Source organism: Podarcis bocagei, assembly GCF_964188305.1.
Source record: "Podarcis bocagei genome assembly, chromosome: Z".
Lineage (NCBI taxonomy): Eukaryota > Metazoa > Chordata > Lepidosauria > Squamata > Lacertidae > Podarcis > Podarcis bocagei.
In genome coordinates, this window is record NC_138140.1 from 642,238 (window position 1) to 658,675 (window position 16,438).

Sequence of the window (16,438 nt, forward strand, 5' to 3'; positions counted from 1 at the left end):
GAGAGGAAGTGAGGGGAAGCGAGAGGGCAAAGGAGAGGAAGTGAGGGGAAAGGAGAGGAAGTGAGGGGAAGCGAGAGGGGAAAGGAGAGGAAGTGAGGGGAAGCGAGAGGAAGTGAGGGGGAAGCGAGAGGAAGTGAGGGGAAAGGAGAGGAAGTGAGGGGAAAGGAGAGGAAGTGAGGGGAAAGGAGAGGAAGTGAGAGGAAAAGAGGAAAAATGAAGGGAAGTGAGAAGGCAAAGAAGAGGAAAAGGGGAAGCGAGAGGAAGCGAGGGGACAAATGATGGGGAATGAGAGGAAATGAGAGGGAAATGAAAGGAAGTGAGGGCAAAGAAGAGGAAAAATGAAAGGAAGTGAGAAGACAAAGAGGAAAAGAGAGGGGAAATGAAAGGTAGTGAGGAGAAGCGAGAGGAAGTGAGAGGGGAAATGAAAGGAAGTGAGTGGAAAAGAGAGGAAAAGAGAGGAAAAATGAAAGGAAGTGAGAAGGCAAAGAAGAGGAAAATTGGAAGCGAGTGGACAAATAACAGGAAGTGAGAGGGCAAAGAAGAGGAAAAGAGAGTGCAAATGAAAGGAAATGAGGGGAAAGGAGAGGGGAAAGGAAATGAGGAAAGAGAGGACAAAGAAGAGGAAAAGAAGATAAATGAAAGGAATTGAGAGAACAAAGAAGAGGAAAAGAGGGGAAAGAGAGGAAAAGAGAGGGCAAATGAAAGGTATTGGACGAGTTTCTGGGCCTGGAGGAGCTTGACCCCCTTTTCCCGGGTCTTTTCCAGGAGAAGTTCCCACAAGCGGTGGAGTTCCTGCATCCGGGTCTGGAAGGGAGGAAATGGCGGCCGTCAATCAATCAATCAATCAATTGATCAATCGATCAATAGAGCATGCACATCGTCTGGTTGGAAATCAAAGGCGTCTGTCAATCGAGGTTGAGAGGGAAGGAGAGGGCAAAGAAAAGGACGTGAGAGTGCAAAGGAGAGGAAATGAGACGGGAAAGGAAAGGAAGTGAGAGGAGAAATAGGAAATGAGGAAGTGAGAGGAAAAGAGAGGGGAAATGAAATTTTCCTGTTATATCTTGGAAACTTTCAATAAATATCTTTTTAAAAAAAAAAAAGGAAATGAAAGGAAATGAGGAGAAAGAAGAGGGCAAGTGAAAGGAAGGGGGAGGGGAAATGAAAGGAAGGGAGAAATGAAAAGGGAGAGGAAGCGAGGAAAAATGAAAGGAAGGGAGAAGGCAAAGAAGAGGAAAAGGGGAAGCAAAGGGGGAGGGCAAAGAACAGGAAATGAGAGGAAACAGGGGAAATGAGAGGGAGAGGGGAAATAAGAGGAAAAGAGAGGGGAAATGAAAGGAAGTGAGGGAAAAGGAGAGGGAGAGGGGAAATGAAAGGAAGTGACGGGAAAGGAGAGGAAGTGAGAGGGCAAAGGAAAGGAAGTGAGAGGGCAAATAAGAGGAAATAAGGGGAAAAGAGGGGGCAAATGAAAGGAAGTGAAGGGAAGTGAGAGGGCAAATAAGAGGAAACAAGAGGACAAAGGAAAAGAAGTGAGGGGAAAGGAGAGGAAGTGAGAGGGGAAATAAAGGGGGAAAAGAAGAAAATACAGGGAAAATAACAGGCGGTGGAGTTCCTGCATCCGGGTCTGGAAGGGAGGAAATGGCGGCCGTCAATCAAACGAGTTCAAACGAGAGGAAACGAGAGGGCAAACGAGAGGAAATGAGAGTTCAAACGAGAGGAAACGAGAGGGCAAACAAAAGGAAGTGAGAGGGCAAATGAAAGGAAATGAGGGGAAACGAGAGGAAAAGAGGACAAAGGAAACGAGAGGGCAAGCAAGAGGAAACGGGCAAACCAAACAAAACGAGGGGGCAAACGAGAGGAAACGAGAGGGCAAACAAACGGAAGTGAGAGGGCAAACGAGAGGAAACGAGAGGGCAAAAGAGAGGAAACGAGAGGGCAAATGAGAGGAAACGAGAGGGCAAACGAGAGGAAACGAGAGGGCAAACGAGAGGAAACGAGAGTTCAAACGAGAGGAAACGAGAGGGCAAACGAGAGGAAATGAGAGGGCAAACAAAAGGAAGTGAGAGGGCAAATGAAAGGAAATGAGGGGAAACGAGAGGGCAAACGAGAGGAAATGAGAGTTCAAACGAGAGGGCAAACGAGAGGAAACAAGAGGGCAAACCAGAGGAAATGAGAGGGCAAACGAGAGGAAAGGAGAGGGCAAACGAGAGGAAACGAGAGGGCAAACGAGAGGAAATGAGAGGGCAAACGAGAGGAAACGAGAGTTCAAACGAGAGGAAACGAGAGGGCAAACGAGAGGAAACGAGAGTGCAAACGAGAGGAAGTAAGAGTTCAAACGAGAGGAAACGAGAGGGCATTCCAGGAAAATCCAGGCTGGCACCCTCCCAGGGAGGCAACGCTCCACCTACTCGCAGGTGCGCCCCCACTTGGACGACGGTGACGATGGGGCGCTGGGCCGTCCGGTAGGGCGTGAAAGACTGGGGCGCCAAAAGACAGCAGGTTAGGAAACGACAACTCCCAGAATCCCCGGGGGCCAAGGAGGATGTGTGCACATGTGTGTGTGTGTATATATTTATATGTGTCTGTGTGTATGTACATGTCTGTGTACACACACACACACACACACACACACACACACACTCTCCCTCCCTGACTCCGCCTCCTCCCTCCCTGACTCCACCTCCTTTCCCTCCCTGACTCCGCCTCTCCTTCCTCTCTGACTCCTCTCCCTACCTGACTCCGCCTCTCCCTGGCTCCGCCTCCTCTCCCTCCTTGACCCCACCTCCTCTCCTTCCCTGGCCCCGCCTCTCCCTCCCTGTCTCCACCTCCTCTCCTTCCCTTGCCCCACCTCTCCCTCCCTGACTCCGCCTCCTCTCCCTTCCTGACTCCTCTCCTTCCCTGACTCCACCTCCTCCCTCCCTGACCCCACCTCCTCTCCTTCCCTGGCCCCGCCTCTCCTTCCCTGACTCCGCCTCCTTTCCCTCCCTGACTCCTCTCCTTCCCTGACTCCGCCTCCTTTCCCTCCCTGACTCCACCTCCTCTCCCTCCGCTTCTGCCTCCTCTCCCTCCCTGACCCCGCCTCCTCTCCCTCCCTGACTCCACCTCCTCCCTCCCTGACTCCACCTCCTTTCCCTCCCTCTCTCCACCTCCTCCCTCCCTGACTCCGCCTTCTCTCCCTCCCTGACTCCATCTCCTCTCCCTCCCTGACTCCGCCTCCTCTCCTTCCCTGACTCCGCCTCCTCTCCCTCCCTGACTCCGCCTCCTCTCCCTCTCTCCACCTCCTCCCTCCCTGACTCTGCCTCCTCTCCTTCCCTGACTCCACCTCCTCTTCCTCCCTGACTCCACCTCCTCTCCCTCCCTGACTCCACCTCTCCCTGACTCCACCTCCTCTCCCTCCCTGACTCTGCCTCCTCTCCTTCCCTGACTCCACCTCCTTTCCCTGCCTGACTCCACCTCCTCTCCCTCCCTGACTCCGCCTCCTCCCTCCCTGACTCCTCTCCTTCCCTTGCCCCACCTCTCTCTCCCTGACTCCGCCTCCTCTCCCTCCCTGACTCCACCTCCTCTCCCTCCCTCTCTCCACCTCCTCCCTCCCTGACTCCGCCTCCTCTCCCTCCCTCTCTCCACCTCCTCCCTCCCTGACTCCGCCTCCTCTCCCTCTCTCCACCTCCTCCCTGACTCCGCCTCCTCTCCCTCCCTGACTCCGCCTCCTCTCCCTCCCTCTCTCCACCTCCTCCCTCCCTGACTCCGCCTCCTCTCCCTCCCTGACTCCACCTCCTCCTACCACCCAATCCGACATTTGGGGCAAAACCACTCAAAATGTGGGGGGGAAACGGGGTCAAATCCTCACCCAGATGGACTCCGCCTCCTCTCCCTCTCTCCACCACCTCCCTCCCTGACTCCGCCTCCTCTCCCTCCCTGACTCCACCTCCTCCTACCACCCAATCCGACATTTGGGGCAAAACCACTCAAAATGTGGGGGGGAAACGGGTTCAAATCCTCACCCGGATGGTTTCGCTGGCGAAATGCCCCTCGTTCATCATCTGGTTCCCAGTCTCGTCCAGTTTGACAATGGCGCCCGCATTGGCTTGGACCTCGGCCTCAAAGGCTTGGTGCTTCTGCAACTTGCCCTGGAAAAGGGGCGGAGATTGGGGCGGGTCAGACTAGATGACCCCGGGGTCCCGTGAGACTCGAGGGATATGATTCGCGGTCAAGATTCCACGATTCTCGGTCGAAATTCCATAATTTGGATCAAAATTTACGATTTTTAGTCAAAATTCTACGATTTTTAGTCAAAATTCTAAGATTTTTAGTCAAAATTCTATGATTTTTAGTCAAATTCTATGGTTTTTGGTCGAGATTCTATCATTTTCAGTTGAGATTCCATCATTCTGTTGAGATTCTATGATTTTTAGTCAAAATTCTACAATTTTTAGTCAAAATTCTATGGTTTTTAGTCAAAATTCTATGATTTTTAGTCAAAATTCTATGGTTTTTGGTCAAAATTCTATCATTTTCAGTTGAGATTCCAGAATTCTGTCGAGATTCTATGATTTTTAGTCAAAATTCTACGATTTTTAGTCAAAATTCTATGATTTTTAGTCAAAATTCTATGATTTTTAGTCAAAATTCTATGGTTTTTGGTCAAGATTCTATCATTTTCAGTTGAGATTCCATCATTCTGTTGAGATTCTATGATTTTTAGTCAAAATTCTACAATTTTTAGTCAAAATTCTATGGTTTTTAGTCAAAATTCTACGATTTTTAGTCAAAATTCTATGGTTTTTGGTCGAGATTCTATCATTTTCAGTTGAGATTCCATCATTCTGTTGAGATTCTATGATTTTTAGTCAAAATTCTACAATTTTTAGTCAAAATTCTATGATTTTTAGTCAAAATTCTATGATTATTAGTCAAAATTCTATGGTTTTTGGTCGAGATTCTATCATTTTCAGTTGAGATTCCAGAATTCTGTTGAGATTCTATGATTTTTAGTCAAAATTCTACGATTTTTAGTCAAAATTCTATGGTTTTTGGACGAGATTCTATCATTTTCCGTTGAGATTCCAGAATTCTGTCGAGATTCTATGATTTTTAGTCAAAATTCTACGATTTTTAGTCAAAATTCTACGATTTTTAGTCAAAATTCTATGATTTTTAGTCAAAATTCTACGATTTTTAGTCAAAATTCTATGGTTTTTGGTCGAGATTCTATCATTTTCAGTTGAGATTCCAGAATTCTGTTGAGATTCTATGATTTTTAGTCAAAATTCTACGATTTTTAGTCAAAATTCTATGGTTTTTGGTCGAGATTCTATCACTTTCAGTTGAGATTCCAGAATTCTGTCGAGATTCTATGATTTTTAGTCAAAATTCTACGATTTTTAGTCAAAATTCTACGATTTTTAGCCAAAATTCTATGATTTTTAGTCAAAATTCTATGATTATTAGTCAAAATTCTATGGTTTTTGGTCGAGATTCTATCATTTTCAGTTGAGATTCCAGAATTCTGTCGAGATTCTATTATTTTTAGTCAAAATTCTACGATTTTTAGTCAAAATTCTATGGTTTTTGGTCGAGATTCTATCATTTTCAGTTGAGATTCCAGAATTCTGTTGAGATTCTATGATTTTTAGTCAAAATTTTACGATTTTTAGTCAAAATTCTATGGTTTTTGGTCGAGATTCTATTACTTTCAGTTGAGATTCCAGAATTCTGTCGAGATTCTACGATTTTTAGTCAAAATTCTACGATTTTTAGTCAAAATTCTATGGTTTTTGGTCGAGATTCTATCATTTTCCGTTGAGATTCCAGAATTCTGTCGAGATTCTATGATTTTTAGTCAAAATTCTGTGGTTTTTGGTCGAGATTCTATCATTTTCAGTTGAGATTCCAGAATTCTGTCGAGATTCTATGATTTTTAGTCAAAATTCTACGATTTTTAGTCAAAATTCTATGGTTTTTGGTCGAGATTCTATCATTTTCAGTTGAGATTCCAGAATTCTGTCAAGATTCTATGATTTTTAGTCAAAATTCTATGATTTTTAGTCAAAATTCTATGGTTTTTGGTCGAGATTCTATCATTTTCAGTTGAGATTCCAGAATTCTGTCGAGATTCTATGATTTTTAGTCAAAATTCTACGATTTTTAGTCAAAATTCTATGATTTTTAGTCAAAATTCTATGATTCTTAGTCAAAATTCTATGGTTTTTGGTCGAGATTCAATAATTTTCAGTTGAGATTCCATCATTCTGTCGAGATTTTCTAAATCTCAGTTCAGATTTTCTAAATCTCAGTTGAGATTCTATAAATCTCAGTCGAGATTCTGGAATTCTCGGTCGAGATTCTGGAATTCTCGGTCGTAATTCTATGATTTTCGGTCGAAATTCCATAATACTCAGTCAAGATCCCAGAATTCTCGGTCAAGATTCAATAAATCTCAGATGAGATTCTATAAATCCGCTGTCCAGATCCCATAATCAAGGTGCCATAATAGATCCCAGTCGAGATCCCCTAATCACAGTGCCATAATAGATCCCAGTCAAGATCCTCAAATTCTCGCTTGAGATTCCGGCATTCTGGTGGGTCAGACTAGATGACCCCTGGATCCCTTCCAGCTCAAGGACTCTCTAATTCTCTGTCCAGATCCCATAATTTGAGAATCAAGATCCCATAAGAGATCCCAGTCAAGATCCCATAAGCAAGATCCCATAAGAGATCCCAATCAAGATCCCATAAGCAAGATCCCATAATAGATCCCAGTCGAGATCCTCAAATTCTCACTCCTGATTCCGGCACTCTGGTGGGTCAGACTAGATGACCCCTGGATCCCTTCCAGCTCAAGGACTCTCTAATTCTCTGTCCAGATCCCATAATCTGAGAATCAAGATCCCATCATAGATCCCAATCAAGATCCCATAATAGATCCCATAATCAAGGTGCCATAATAGATCCCAGTCCAGATTCTCGAATTTTTGCTCCAGATTCCTGCCTTCTGGTGGGTCAGACTAGGTTTCCCATGGATCCCTTCCAGCTCAAGGACTCTCTAATTCTCTGTCCAGATCCCATAATTTGAGAACCAAGATCCCATAATAGATCCCAATCAAGATCCCAATCAAGATCCCATAATAGATCCCTTTGAGATCCAGTAATCAAGGTGCCATAATAGATCCCAGTCGTGATTCTTGAATTCTCGCTCCTGATTCCGGCACTCTGGTGGGTCAGACTAGATGACCCATGGATCCCTTCCAGTTCAAGGACTCTCTAATTCTCTGTCCAGATCCCATAATTTGAGAACCAAGATCCCATAAGAGATCCCAGTCAAGATCCATAAGAGATCCCAGTCAAGATCCCATAATAGATCCCAATCAAGATCCCATAATAGATCCCTTCAAGATCCCACAACCAAGGTGCCATAATAGATCCCAGTCAAGATCCTCGAATTCTCGCTCCAGATTCCTGCATCCTGGTGGGTCAGACTAGGTTTCCCATGGATCCCTTCCAGCTCAAGGACTCTCTAATTCTCTGTCCAAATCCCATAATCTGAGAACCAAGATCCCATAATAGATCCCAATCAAGATCCCATAATAGATCCCAATCAAGATCCCACAATAGATCCCTTGGAGACCCCATAACCAAGGTGCCATAATAGATCCCAGTCGAGATCCTCGAATTCTCGCTCCAGATTCCTGAATTCTGGTGGGTCAGACTAGGTTTCCCATGGATCCCTTCCAGCTCAAGGACTCTCTAATTCTCTGTCCAGATCCCATAATTTGAGAACCAAGACCCCATAAGAGATCCCAGTCAAGATCCCATAAGAGATCCCAGCCAAAATTCCACAATAGATCCCTTCGAGGTCCCATAATCAAGGTGCCACAATAGATCCCCACCGAGATCCTCAAATTCTCGCTCCAGATTCCTGCCTTCTGGTGGGTCAGGCTAGATGACCCCTGGATCCCTTCCAGCTCAAGGACTCTCTAATTCTCTGTCCAGATCCCATAATTTGAGAACCAAGACCCCATAAGAGATCCCAGTCAAGATCCCATAAGAGATCCCAGTCAAAATTCCACAATAGATCCCTTCGAGGTCCCATAATCAAGGTGCCACAATAGATCCCCGCCGAGATCCTCAAATTCTCGCTCCAGATTCCTGCCTTCTGGTGGGTCAGGCTAGATGACCCCTGGATCCCTTCCAGCTCAAGGACTCTCTAATTCTCTGTCCAGATCCCATAATTTGAGAACCAAGACCCCATAAGAGATCCCAGTCAAGATCCCATAAGCAAGATCCCATAAGAGATCCCATAATCAAGGTGCCACAATAGATCCCAGTCAAGATCCCATAAGCAAGATCCCAGTCAAGATTCTTTCCTTCTCGCTCCTGATTCCGGCACTCTGGTGGGTCCGACTAGATCCCCCTTGGTCCCCCCTACCTGCAGGTTGGTGGGATCCTTGTAGCTCTCGTCCGAGGCCACCTGGAGCTTCTCCTGGATCCACTTCTCCAGCTCGTCGGCGTCGCGCTGGAAGAACTGGAAGCGGTAGGAATCCTCCAGCTTCTGGCGCCGCAGGGTGGACAACTCCTTGAAGCGGTGGTAGCGGTCCAGGACCTGCTGGCGCCGCTCCTGGATGTCCTCCGCCGTCTCCAGAACCTTCACCCCGGAGAGATCCATGATCTGGAAGTGGAAGAGGGTCAGGGGTCAAACGATGGAGGTCCTACCATGGATTTCCGAGAGGTCCTACCATCAAAAGATGGAGGTCCTACCATGGATTTCCAAGAGGTTCTCCATCAAAAGATGGAGGTCCTACCATCAAAAGATGGAGGTCCTACCATCAAAAGATGGAGGTCCTACCATGGATTTCCAAGAGGTTCTCCATGAAAATATGGAGGTTCTGCATCAAAATATGGAAGTTCTCCATCAAAAGATGGAGGTTCTCCGTCAAAATATGGAGGTTCCCTGTCAAATTATGGAGGTCCTCCATCAAAATATGGAGGTTCTCCATCAAAATATGGAGGTCCAACCATCAAAAGATGGAGGTCCTACCATGGATTTCCAAGAAGTTCTCCCTCAAAAGATGGAGGTTCTCCCTCAAAATATGGAGGTCATTTGCCCTCTTTTCCTCTCATTCGCCCTCTCACTTCCTTTCATTTACCCTCCCACTTCCTTTCATTTGCCCTCTCACTTCCTCTCATTTCCCCACTTCCTCTCCTTTCCTCTCACTTCCTTTCATTTCCCCACTTTCTTTCCTTTGCCCTCTCTTTTTCTCTCATTTCCCCTCTTTTCATTTGCTCTCTCATTTCCCCTCTGATTTCCTTTCCTTTGTCCTCTCACTTCCTCTTGTTTCCCCTCATTTCCTATTCGCCCTCTCTTTTCACTTACTTGCTCTCACTTCCTTTCATTTCCCCTCCCACTTCCTTTCATTTGTCCTCTCTTTTCCTCTCGCTTCCTCCCATTTCGCCTCATTTCCTTTCATTTCCCCTCTCACTTCCTTTCATTTGTCCTCTTTTCCTCTTTTTCGCTCTCTCACTTCCTTTCATTTGCCCTCTCGCTTCCTCCTGTTTCCCCTCACTTCCTCTCCAGAACCTTCATCCCGGAGAGATCCATGGTCTGGAAGTGAAAAAGGGTCTGGGGTCAAAAGATGGCGGTCCTACCGTTGATTTGCCCTCATTTCCTCTCTCTTTTCCTCTCGCTTCCTCCCATTTCCCCTCACTTCCTTTCATTTGCCCTCATTTTTCCTCTCATTTCCTCTCATTTCCTCTCGCTTCCTCCTATTTCCCCTCACTTCCTTTCATTTGCCCTCATTTTTCCTCTTATTTGCTCTCACTTCCTTTCATTTGCCCTCTTTTCCTCTCATTTCCCCTCACTTCCTTTCATTTGCCCTCTCATTTCCTCTTATTTGCCCTCTCACTTCCTTTCATTTGCCCTCTCATTTCCTCTTATTTGCCCTCTCACTTCCTTTCATTTGCCCTCTCTTTCCCCCTCACTTCCTCTCATTTGCCCACTTTTCCTCTTTTCCTTTCATTTGCCCTCTTTTCCTCTCATTTCCTCATTTCCTCTCACTTCCTCTCATTTGCCCTCTTTTCCTCTCTATTCCTCTTCCTTTCATTTCCCCTCTCTTTTCCTCGCGCTTCCTCCCATTTCCCCTCACTTCCTTTCATTTGCCCTCTTTTCCTCTCATTTCCTCTCTTTTCCTCTCGCTTCCTCCTATTTCCCCTCACTTCCTTTCATTTGCCCTCATTTTTCCTCTTATTTGCTCTCACTTCCTTTCATTTGCCCTCTTTTCCTCTCATTTCCCCTCACTTCCTTTCATTTGCCCTCTCATTTCCTCTTATTTGCCCTCTCACTTCCTTTCATTTGCCCTCTCATTTCCTCTTATTTGCCCTCTCACTTCCTTTCATTTGCCCTCTCTTTCCCCCTCACTTTCCTCTCATTTCCTCTCGCTTCCCATCATTTTCTTCCATTTGCCCTCTCACTTCCTTTCATTTTCCCTCATTTCCTCTTATTGGTCCTCTCACTTCCTTTCTTTTCCTCTTTTCCTCTGACTTCCTCTCATTTCTTTTCATTTTCCCTCTTTTCCTCTCGTTTCCTCTCATTTCCTTTCCCTTGCCCTCTTGTTTCCTCCCATTTCCCCTCACTTCCTCCTCCCAAAGTTCCTCCCATGGAAATGGGGAAACGAGGGGAAACGAGAGGAAAAATGAGGGCAAAGGAAAGGACGTGAGAGAGCAAATGAGAGGAAGTGAGGGGAAATGAGAGGAAGCGAGAGGATATGAGAGGAAAAGAGGGCAAATGAAAGGAAGTGAGAGGGCAAATGAAAGGAAGTGAGAGGAAATGAGGGGGAGAGGAAAAGCGAGGGCAAAGGAAAGGAAGTGAGAGGGCAAATAAGAGGAAAAGAGGGGAAGCGAGAGAAGAGAGGGCAAAGGAAAGGAAGTGAGAGGGGAAATAAGAGGAAAAGAGGGGAAGCGAGAGAAAAGAGAGGGCAAAGGAAAGGAAATGAGAGGACAAAAGAAAGGAAACGAGGGGATGTGAGAGGAAGTGAGAGGGCAAATAAGAGGAAAAGAGGGGAAGCGAGAGAAAAGAGAGGGCAAAGGAAAGGAAATGAGAGGGGAAATAAGAGGAAAAGAGGGGAAGCGAGAGAAAAGAGAGGGCAAAGGAAAGGAAGTGAGAGGAAATGAGGGGGAGAGGAAAAGCGAGGGCAAAGGAAAGGAAGTGAGAGGGCAAATAAGAAGAAACGAGGAAAATTGAAAGGAAGTGAGAGCAAATAAGAGGAAGTGAGAGGGCAAATGCAAGGGGAAAAGGGGAAACAAGATGAAGTGAAAGGAAAAGAGGGCAAATGAAAGGAAGAGGAAATACCGTATTTTTCGCTCTATGGGTCGCACCCGACCATAGGGCAGAGCAGCCCCCATATCCCCATTCAGCAGCCCAGGAGTGTGGGGCAGCCCAGGTGTGTGGGGCAGGCTGCTGGCCCCATATCCCCATTCAGCAGCCCAGGAGTGTGGGGCAGAGCAGCCCCACATATCCCCATTCAGCAGCCCAGAAGTGTGGGGCAGCTCAGAAGAGTGGGGCAGCTCAGGAGTGTGGGGCAGGCTGCTGGCAGGATAAAACGCAAGCTGAGAAATGTATACATTTTAAACCAGAATAAACTATATATTTTAAACCTTCCTTCCTTCCTTCCTTCCTTCCTTCCTTCCTTCCTTCCTTCCTTTCCTCCTTCCTTCCTTCCATCCATCCATCCATCCTTCCTCCCTTCCTTCATTTCCTCCTTCCATCTATCCATCCTTCCTCCCTTCCTTCATTTCCTCCTTCCATCCTTCCTCCCTCCCTTCCTTCCTTTCTTCCATCCCTCCTTCCCTCCATCAATACTTCCTTCCCGCCCTCCTTCCTTCCTTCCTTCCTTCCATTCATTCATCCATCCCTCCCTCCTTCCTTTAATCCTTCCTTCCTTTAATCCTCCCTTCCTTCCTTCCATCCCTCCTTCCTTCCTTCCTTCCTTCCTTCCTTCCATCCTTCCTTCCTTTCCTCCCTCCTTCCTTCCTTCCTTCCTTCCTTCCTTCCTTCCTTCCCTCCCTCCCTCCTTCCTTCCTTCCCTCCTTCCATCCCTCCCTCCTTCCTTCCTTCCTTCGTTCCTTCCTTCCTTCCTTCCTTCCCTCCCTCCCTCCTTCCTTCCTTCCTTCCTTCCTTCCCTCCCTCCCTCCTTCCTTCCTTCCCTCCCTCCTTCCTTCCATCCTTCCTTCCCTCCCTCCTTCCATCCTTCCTTCCTTCCCTCCTTCCTTTAATCCTTCCTTCCTTCCACCCATCCTTCCTCCCTTCCTTCATTTCCTATTTCCTCCTTCCTTCCTTCCTTCCTTCCTTCCTTCCTTCCTTCCTTCCTTCCATCCCTCCTTCCATCCCTCCTTCCTTCCTTCCTTCCTTCCTTCCCTCCCTCCCTCCCTCCCTCCCTCCCTCCTTCCTTCCTTCCCTCCCTCCTTCCATCCTTCCTTCCTTCCCTCCTTCCTTCATCATCCTCATTGCAAGCTGAGAACTATATATTTTAAACCTGGATAAAATGCAGGACGAAAATTCTATATATTTTAAACCAGAATCAAATCCAATTGAAAACCAGAATTAAGCTGCAAGGGGGAAATTCTATATATATTTAAAAACCAGAATCAAATGCAATTGGGAAATTCTATATATATTTAAAAACCAGAATCAAATCCAATAGGAAAACCAGAATTAAGAGGAAAGGGAAAAATTCTGTATATTTTAAACCAGGATGAAACGCAAGCTGAAAATTATATATATATTAAACCAGGATAAAACGCAAGCTGAAAATTATATATATTTTAACCAGAATAAAAGCTGAAAATAGATATATTTTTTAAAAACCCAGAATCACATCCAATTGGAAAAGGAGATTATCTTCGAAACCACCAATGGAAAACCAGGATTTTTCCAAAGGCAAAATGAGATCCGAGTTGGGAATCAGGGATTTTTTTTAAAGCGGAAAGGGTTAACAGATCCCTGCTGCAAAAGGAGATTTCTGCCAACGCCATTTTTGACAGCGCAGCTGATTTGGAAAAAAGGGCTGTTTATTTTGCGTTTTCTGGCTGAAGGAAAATAAAAAAAGGTTTGGAAAAGGTGGATCCCCTGGAGAGATCCTTTGGGAAAGGTGGATCCCTTGCAGAAATCCGTTGGAAAAGGGAGGGTCCCTTGCAAAGCTTTGGGAAAGAGTTGATTCCTTGCAGAGAAAATGCTTTGGGAAAGGAAAGATTCCCTGCAGAGATCCATTGGGAAAGGGCGGATCTCTTGCAGAAATCCTGTGGGAAAGGGCAGATCCCTTGCAAAGCTTTCATAAAAGGGCTGATCCCTTGCAAAGCTTTGGGAAGGGACAGATTCCGTGCCGTGGGCAGATTCCCTGCCCAAAAGGCTTTGGGAAAGGGCCCGATCCCCTGCCAGGAGCAGATTCCCTGCAAAAACCCTTTGGGAAAGGGCGGATTCCCTGCAAACAAGCTATAGGAATGGGTTGATTCCCTGCAAAAAGGCTTTGGGGGAAAGCCGATTCCCTAAAAGGGGTAGATCCCTTGCCAAAAAAGCTTTGGGAAGGGGCAGATCCCCTGCGAGGGGAAGATTCCTTGCACAGGGCAGATTTCCTGCCAAAAAGGCTTTGGGGAAAAAGCAGATTCCCTAGAAGGGGTAGATTCCTTGCCAAAAAAGCTTTGGGGGAAAAGCAGATTCCATGCAGAAATCCTTTGGAAAGGGGCAGATTCCCTGCAAAAATACTTTGGCAAGGGTCTGATTCCCTGCCCTGAGCAGATTCCCTGCAAAGATCCTTTGGGAAGGGGCAGATTCCCTGCAATGAGCAGATTCCCTGCAAAGATCCTTTGGGAGAAAGAGGATTCCTTGCAAAGCTTTGGGAAGGGGCAGATTCCCTGCCAGGGGCAGATTCCCTCCAAACAAGCTATAGGAATGGGTTGATTCCCCGCAGAAATCCTGTGGGAAGGGGCTGATTCCCTGCCCTGAGCAGATTCCCTGCAAAAAAGCTTGGGGGGAAAGCAGATTCCCTAGAAGGGGTAGATTCCCTGCCAAAAAGGCTTTGGGAAAGGGCCTGATCCCCTGCCAGGAGCAGATTCCCTGCAAAAACCCTTTGGGAAAGGGCGGATTCCCTGCAAACAAGCTATAGGAATGGGTTGATTCCCTGCAAAAGTGCTTTGTAAAAGGACAGATTCCTTGCCAAAAATGCTTAGGGAGGGGGCAGATTCCCTGCAAAAATACTTTGGAGAGGGTGGATTCCCTGAAAGGGGCAGATTCCCTGCAAACAAGCTATAGGAATGGGTTGATTCCCTGCAAAAAGGCTTTGGGTAAAAGCCGGTTCCCTGGAAGGGGTAGATTCCTTGCCAAAAAAAGCTTTGGAAAGGGGCAGATCCCTTGCGAGGGGAAGATTCCTTGCACAGGGCAGATTCCCTGCAAAAAGGCTTTGGGAAAAAGCCGGTTCCCTGGAAGGGGTAGATTCCTTGCCAAAAAAGCTTTGGGAAGGGCCCGATCCCCTGCCAGGAGCAGATTCCTTGCAAAAAAGAAAGCTTTGGGGAAAAGCAGATTTCTTGCAAAGCTTTGGGAAGGGGCAGATTCTGTGCAATGGGAAGATTCCCTGCAAGGGGCAGATTCCCTAAAGGATTTTGGCAGGGAATCTGCCCATTGCAGGGGATTGGGCCCTTCCCAAAAGCTTTCTTGCCATAGAATGGAAGATTCCTTGCAAGGGGCAGATTCCCTGCCATGAGCAGATTCCCTGCCATGAGCAGATTCCCTCCAGATTCCTTGCAAGGGGCAGATTCCCTGCAAACAATGTGTTGGATCCCTGCAGAAATCCTTTGGGGAGGGGTAGATTCCCTGTCAAAAATGCTTTGGGAAAGGGCAGATTCCCTAGAAGGGGTAGATTCCATGCAAAAAAAAGCTTTGGGGATCAGCAGATCCCTTGCAAAGCTTTGGGAAAGGACAGATCCCCTGCAAGAGGTAGATCCCTTGCCAAAAAAGCTTTGGGGAGGGGCAGATCCCCTGCGAGGGGCAGATTCCCTGCCCAAAAGGCTTTGGGAAAAAGCAGGTCCCTTGCAAAGCTTTGGAAGGGACAGATTCTGTGCAATGGGAAGATTCCCTGCCGAAAAGCTTTGGGAAGGGCCTGATCCCCTGCCATGAGCAGATCACCTGCAAAAAGGCTTTGGGAAAGGGCGGGTTCCCTGCAATAAACCTAGCTGTCCACTTTCCCCTTTTCTCGCGAGGAATCCTATTCAGAATAAGGGAATTTCCCTTGAAAAAGGGCAAACGTTGCCAATAAAGCTTTTGGGAAGGGCCTGATCCCCTGCAATCAGCAGATCCCCTGCCGGAATCCTTTGGGAAGGGGCCGATCCCCTGCCGAAAGGCTTCGGGAGAAAGAAGATTCCTTGCAAAAAAAGTGCTTCGGGAAACGCCCAACCCCCCGCCGCCGCCACGAGCAGATCCCCTGCCTAGATCCTTTGGGAAAGGGCCCGAGTCTTTGCAATGGGCAGATTCCTTGCAAAAAAACGCTCTGGGAAACGCCCGATTCCTCCCACGGGCCGATTCCCTGCGAAAATCCCTTGGGAAGGGGCGGATTCCCTGCAAAAATGCTTTGGGAAACGCCCTACCCCCCCCTGCCACGAGCAGATCCCCTGCCTCGATCCTTCGGGAAAGGGCCCGATCCCCTGCGCTGGCCTCGCCCAGCCGGAAGACAAAGGGAAGCCATTGTTGGGGGCTGGGGAAAGATGAAGAGGAGGAGGAGGATTAGCTCACCTTTTCTGGGCTTCCCGCTGGGGACCTGGTAGGGATCTGGTGGGGATCCGGTCGGCTAGGGGAGAAGAAAAGGCAAGGAGGGGGACAAACAGGGGTGTAAATTCGTCGCAAGGGGGGAGACCTTCTGCGCAGCGGCGTCTGCGGCGGGGAGATTAGCAGCTGCTGCAGAGGCGATCCCGGGCGAAGGGCGGATCCCGGCTGAGCTGACGTGGCGGCGCCGGATTGGCCGGCGGCGGGAGCAACCCACCCCCCGCCCCCTCGGCCGGGTTGAGCTATTGCAGAGCTGTCATTCGGCTCTCATTGATTGCGCTGGGGAATATTCCTATTTTGCTGGGGAAAGGCAGGCGGGGGGGGCGACTAGAAATTTCTGCACTGCAGGGGGAGGAATGACAACGTTACTGCATTCGTATTCTTATTCTTATTATTTTCCTTTTTCTCATTCTTATTTTCTGCATTGCAGGGGGAGAAATCGTAACATTAGTGCATTCATATTATTAATAATAATAATAATAATAATAATTAGTATTTTGTGCATTGCAGAGCTAGAAATCGTAACATAACTGCATTCATATTATTATTATTATCATTATTATTTTCTGCATGGCAGGGGTAGAAATCATAACATTACTGCATTCATATTATTCTTATTTTTCTTATTCTTATTTTCTGCAT

General features: G+C 47.2%; 1 protein-coding gene across 1 annotated transcript in view; it reads right to left on the reverse strand.

Moving 5' to 3' along the window:
* Positions 1–15,888, reverse strand: part of SPTAN1 (spectrin alpha, non-erythrocytic 1) — a 185,565-nt gene extending 169,677 nt beyond the window's left edge. The window contains exons 1-3 of the mRNA XM_081179155.1: positions 15,767–15,888; positions 8,423–8,662; positions 3,999–4,124 (exon numbers count right to left, since the gene is read on the reverse strand). Coding sequence (XP_081035281.1) covers positions 3,999–4,124; positions 8,423–8,659 — 363 coding nt within the window. The 5' untranslated portion in view covers positions 8,660–8,662; positions 15,767–15,888. The remainder of the gene's footprint in view (positions 1–3,998; positions 4,125–8,422; positions 8,663–15,766) is intronic.
* Positions 15,889–16,438: the final 550 nt, after the last annotated feature.